General features: G+C 39.1%; 1 protein-coding gene across 1 annotated transcript; it reads right to left on the bottom strand.

The window, feature by feature from the left end:
* Positions 1 to 3,286: 3,286 nt before the first annotated feature.
* LOC123983440 lies at positions 3,287 to 6,007 on the bottom strand. The gene is made up of 4 exons (XM_046069696.1): positions 5,950 to 6,007; positions 5,512 to 5,584; positions 5,276 to 5,407; positions 3,287 to 3,958 (listed from the first exon to the last, which is right to left on the bottom strand). The coding sequence occupies exons 1-4, from the start codon at positions 5,994 to 5,996 to the stop codon at positions 3,287 to 3,289; spliced, it is 924 nt and encodes a 307-aa protein (XP_045925652.1). The 5' UTR covers positions 5,997 to 6,007.
* Between the last annotated feature and the right edge of the window lie 2 nt (positions 6,008 to 6,009).

Raw genomic sequence — 6,009 nt, 5'->3', positions numbered from 1 at the left:
ATTTCTTGTGAAATGTGGCCAGCTGGTCAGAGTTCACTACAACACAGTTGAAATTTGGGCTTATTTATTTAATTTTATTTTGAATTCCGAATTTGACTTCCAACAATTAAGCAAACAAGATAATCAAGTTTTGTCTTGTGTTCCATCGTACCCCTTTACTTTCCAGAGGTGTGCTCTTGCCCCTCCCTAAAATCTAAAACTCACTCTCAGCCAGGCTGTGGCATGTTAGGTTCAGCTTGAGGACTTCCTTTCCTCTCAAAAAACCACGGTTGACAAACTTTAGGAAAACTATATGCATCAGCATGCTTTTGAAACTTCGTCACATCTTCATTCAGACAGAAATGCCACTGAAAATGTATATATACTGTGAAATCACAGAGTGAAATCTATGGCCATGATCTCATTCAGTCAGGAAGCAAGCTGGTGGCCCATGTCCAGAGTCCTTATTGACTTGGCACCGCTCACACCCCATGACCAAATTCTTTATGTCTGCAGACAATAGCAACTCTCTGGTCTGCTCAATGCTCTGGTGGCCAAGCTATTGGTGAAGCTGATTTAACATCTCCTGCTTGAGAACTGCAGGCAAGATGAGCTGGAATGACTCTTCTCCTTGTCTGAACGGACAACTCGGCAGGAAAGGATTCCATCTTTTTCCACTAAACGGTTCCATTGACACAAAATGGCCATAGCTGGCCTGGAAAGCTGTCACTTCTCGTCCAAGGTAGGTGGAGCATCCTGTTGCCAAAACACAAACACCGCTTTTAGGAGGGTATCAGTGTCCTGCAAAGAACGGAGGTCAACAGTGGGAAGGAAAAGCTGAAACCACATACTGAGTAGCCAACACCCCCAGCTCTGGGTGCAGGTCTTACTGAAGAGCAATGGGGACTGTGGTGCCAGGCAACAAATGTTCAAGCTCTTGGGAACCAGCCACATGCTGCAATGAAAGAGCATCAGCGATACTTCATATTAAAGTCAAAGGCAGCAAGTTGAGCAGCACATCGGTGTCCTTTGACCCCAAGTTTTGCAGACTGGAGGTAGCTCCCCTTACGAAAAATAAGTTTATTCAAGTGTGCTATTAGAATACTTGTTTTAAACTAAAAATAAGAGAGTGTGCTTTCAGTCTACTTTCAATATACTTTTCAGATATATACTTAACAAAATTATACTTAAGTATACTTGGCTTATACTGACAAGTATACAGAAAAGTCGAAGTATATTTGGCATATACTTGTACTTAATCATTTGATCAAGATATACTAAAGAAAAGTATTCTTTCTGAATACTGAAAGTTTAAGTGTACTTGGCTTGTACTTGTGTTTACTCTTGTAACCTTATTAAATAATTTTCACATGAAATGGGCTTCTTTGAGGTAATACTCCAGCAAATGTTTTACACACCATCTTTTAAACTAACATGCTCAAGTTCATGGTAACAGGTCAGCTTTGGGGTGGAATCGCTTAGAGTAAGTGCTTAGTGCAGAGGTGGAACTGAACCTAATCTTTTATGTAGTGTTATTAACCCACACTGAAACAGATAAATATTTGGCCGATTTTAATGACAATTTTGTTCATGGTGTGAAAGGAGCCATACACCATTACCAGTTCATTATATACTCACAGTACATGTAGTCTTAAAGTTGGTTAAAGTAGTTTTGAAAATATCATCACAAAACATCATCTCATTATGTACTAGGCCCACATAAATCATTGGCTACAACACTGAATATGACTCATGACTCGTTTAGTCACGTTCATATGGATTTGGCAAAGGTATAATGTACATTTTCTCAACTATTTCGACAACAATGCATTTCATTGTTATCATATCAGGCCAGATGGCACTGAAGTTTCCAGTCTTCTTTACCTCATGTATGAAAGTACTCTTCACATTTATTTGTGAATCTTTACATAAAGGTCTGCTGGATTGAGCAAGTACCTCAACTAAAACACAGCAATGTTTGGTACATGCACAAGATGCAGGGCTTTGATGTGTACACTTTTGTTTAAAAATGACTAAGTCATTAATTAAACACAATGTTCCATCATTCAAGCATGCAGCACTGTTGTATCTTTTCTTTAGTCTGTCATACTTATGACTGTGATACAGAACTCCATCAACCAAAAAACGGTTGCAGGACCAGAAGCAGTAACTTAGATTTCCACATAACTGAGTAATGGCAAGCCTATATGAAGCTGTGATATTTTCTTGCAAAGGGGGATGCCCAAAACCCATGACACTTTCATTTAGTACTTCACATTTTTCTGTTCTTCTCTTATTAAAATAAAGTTTTTCAACAAATGATTGAACCTTTGCACTTTTGATAGTATGCTTTGCCTTTTCTGGTAATTCTCTCCACAACAGAAATTTTCTAGCTATTTCTGAAGGAACATACTGTGTTCCATGAAAATACTTCAATAGAGTCCCCATATTGGATTCAAAAGCAAAGGTTGATGTTGCCCATAATGGACCCCAGTGTTTCACACTTTGTGTGATGTGTGTGAGCAAGTGTATGTTGAAAGTCATGTGGTCTTTCCCGTATAGTCTTTGAAATTCAATGACAAATTTTTTAAGAGCCAGTTCTGACATCAGGATGCTTCTAGTCTTGATCTTATCCTGTAGTAATGTATATATGCCAAACACCAATAGGAACAAATGATTCCAAAATCTGCTAGTGCCTTTCAGTACAGGCAGAGCATAAAAGAGTAGAAATGCTCGCCACTCGGCCGCTTTCCAGAACTTCCTTTCACTCACTGACCTTGGTGTCCTAGTTATCTCAACAGGAGGTTTTATTTTTACAAGTCGCAAATCAACCTCTTCACTTTGTTTGCCAATGTACCAGGGGGTTTCACTGTTTGTTGTATCAAACCACAACGTAGTCAGTTGCCGAGTGACTCCAAGGCACACATTGTGTTGATATTCAGGAATGAAACCATTGATCATTTGGAAGTGACTAAGCTTCATTAAAGGAGATGGCCCTTTGACTCCAAACACTGGCTCATTCACTGTAGCTGACATTGCATGACTGAAATGATCTCTCTCGTTTCGAAGTGGGGGTTCAGGTCGATCATACGGATAGGATTTACCACCTTTGTGATAGCAAAAGTCACAGCCGTAAAAGCCATTAAACTGCTTTGTGTTTCGAAGCAATGGACGAAACCATAATGCTGACATCAGAATATGCTTTTTCCTCACTTCTGGATCCAGTTCAATTACCTGACACTGAATTGGCCAAATGCAATCCCTTCAGTCTCTAATAATGAGGCCTACTTTAACAAATGGTGTCAAGTCATGTTAACATGGATGGTTTACTTGCGCCAAACCATAATGCTGACATCAGAATATGCTTTTTCCTCACTTCTGGTTCCAGTTCAATTACCTGACACTGAATTGGCCAAATGCTGCATTTAGAACTTTTAAACACTGGTGCGCCATCACAATTCCAAATAAGCGTCAAGTCATCTTTTCCAAGAATGCCACTGTCACATAAATTTTGATACTCTTCACCAGACTGTATGTCAGAGAGGACCCCAAATGTTGTAGTTTTTTCATTAAGACTGACACCATGCTCTTGCAGAAGTTGCTTAATCTGTGCATACAGGGGCAACACAAGAAAATAAAAGCCATTCTTTAGGTTTGCATTGGCATCAAATACTGTGTTGCAAGAGTCACATTGGGAGGGACAGTCTGTGCTAATGCCAAAGTATTTAAAACAGCTTTCACAATAAAAGTGAACTTCAAATTTAGATGAACTTCCAAATTCTTTGTGGAAAATGTAATGTGAAGATGGGATCAGACCTGGAAACATTATGTTAAACATTTCCAGTAAGTGAGTAAGTGCCTCGCCGGTTAAATTGTGCCGTAACAGATAGGACATCAGCATCAATACACTTTCTCCTTTTGAAAGAGGTGCACCAGGATACAAGGGCTTGTCACCAGTATCTGCTGTGTCTTCACTGACCTAGAGAAAGAGAGAGAGAGAACGAATCAGGACTATCAGTCTAGCACACTGTGTTTAATTTTAGCAAATGTAATTTTCTTGAAATGCTTGCCATGGATTATAACAAAACTGATAATACTTTCAACATATCCTATCAAGCTGCAATCCCAAAAGAAAGAGTAGCTACTAGGGCTGGACGATATGGACAAAAATGTTACATATAAAAAGTTGCATATCTTTCAATATCGCTAATTATCACGGTAAGTATCAAATCGTTGTTTCTTTTGATTTGTGCTCCTCAGTGAAAGTTGAAGAAACCTAATGGTTAATTGTGGTTTAAACTCTTCTTTATGGTCAACACGAGGCCAGACAGTGGATCAATTCACAATTCTGAGGTAGAACCATCCATCCATCCATCATCAACCACTTATCCTGCGTACAGGGTCACAGGGGGAAGCCAATCCCCGCTGACATTGGGCGAAAGGCGGGGTACACCCTGGACAGGTCGCCAGTCCATCGCAGGGCCACACATAGACAAACAACCAAAGCTCAAAGCTCAGTCCTTTTTCTTTAACAAAATAAACATCTTAATAAAAAAATAAGTCCTAATTCGTTTATGATTTAAGTAAACAAAATGAACATTTGTTATATTGTTATTGAAAAAAGTACATTGCGATAACTATAGTTTTATTGACCAGCCCTCTTAGCTATCTGTGTGTGTACCTATACGTTAAACTTTTGTAGAGCCTAATTACCCATATATGATGTGACATCAGTCCTAATGGTGGCGAAATATCCTTACTAGTTCTCTTCCATACAACTGCTGTCATCACTCAGTTTAAAGTGCTCCCACAAAGCTAAGGGCTTCATTGTTTTCCCTTTGATGTGAACTGGAGTGTTACGTTCACTGCTGTCAGTGGAGATCAGGCGCGTGGAAAAAAACTCAACAATCGAATCTCAAAATTGAAAATCGAATGTCGAACGGTCGAGTATTTGGAACCAGCCCTACTGAATTCCACATTTACACACAGTGTTATATTTAAAATAGAATAGAGAGCCTTGCACTACTTCCTGGTTCCTCAACTCTACCTCACACAACTATAAAATAAGGTGTCAAATAATGTAACAAAATCCTAAAACATGATTTCTAGGCAACGCACTGCGATTTCCCCAGGTGATTTAGACACAGCAAATAGCTTTCCATCTATCCATGGGAAATAGCTAGCCCATAGCTATTTTATATTGACTATTAATGCACTCATTTCATGAACCGGACTTTTTTACATAAGCTATTACACTAACTACTAACACCATGTCATTGAACCACTTACTACATACCTCAGAAAATTCAGATGTGTTTTCTCCACTAGTGTTGCCCTCCATCAAATCTTCACTGTCCACATCGTTTTCATCTTCACTCCTTGCAGCATCAAGCATGTTTGCTTTGGAATCTGATAGTTCATGCTCGTTCTGCAGGTTAACAACGTAAAAAGATGACTTGAAAGACTTAATTTAAAGGGTAGGCATTTATTTAGTAAAGATAAAAACTGTGCAATGCACATTTGTGTATTTACCTCTTCGATGTCAGTATCCAACAGGCTACTTGTGGAGGAGTTTTCATTGTCCACTTCATAATCTTTGTTTTCACTGTTGGAAGCAAAATTCAAGTCATCTTCTGTGTTTATTTGGTCATCCTCACTGTCGTTCTGAAAGTTAACAAGGGAAAGAGAAAAAAATAATTTGATGAATAAAATAATCTCATTGAATTTGTGCAGGTCCTCTGCTGCCACTGGCTTGGTGCATATTAGGAGAATGCCAAGAGTGGGAGAATGGAGTTAGGGTGGCACTGGACAAAAAGTAATAATGTCAACATAGTTGACAGGGTACATCCTCTGAGAAGCATGAATGTGCTCACCAATTTGCAGTCGGCCCAGCATTGTCACCTTGGAGCAATAGTTTGGAAAGAACACATAATAACCAGTGGGGCTAAAACTGTGTAATTATGTATTTACCTCTTGAATATCAGTACCCAACAGCCCAGTTGTGGAAAAGTCTTCATTGTCTACTTCATC

This window comes from Micropterus dolomieu, linkage group LG14 (assembly GCF_021292245.1).
Source record: "Micropterus dolomieu isolate WLL.071019.BEF.003 ecotype Adirondacks linkage group LG14, ASM2129224v1, whole genome shotgun sequence".
NCBI classification, from domain to species: domain Eukaryota; kingdom Metazoa; phylum Chordata; class Actinopteri; order Centrarchiformes; family Centrarchidae; genus Micropterus; species Micropterus dolomieu.
This window is presented reverse-complemented; position numbering and strand designations above follow the sequence as displayed.

Bases quoted from the DNA above. Each gene is read 5' to 3' on its own strand.
- LOC123983440 (XM_046069696.1), bottom strand. From the start codon at position 5,996: ATGAAGACTTTTCCACAACTGGGCTGTTGGGTACTGATATTCAAGAG. The intron at 5,408-5,511 runs GTAAATACACAA...GTTAACCTGCAG, and splicing joins TGGATACTGACATCGAAGAG to AACGAGCATGAACTATCAGA. The intron at 3,959-5,275 runs GTATGTAGTAAG...CTCTTTCTCTAG, and splicing joins ACACATCTGAATTTTCTGAG to GTCAGTGAAGACACAGCAGA.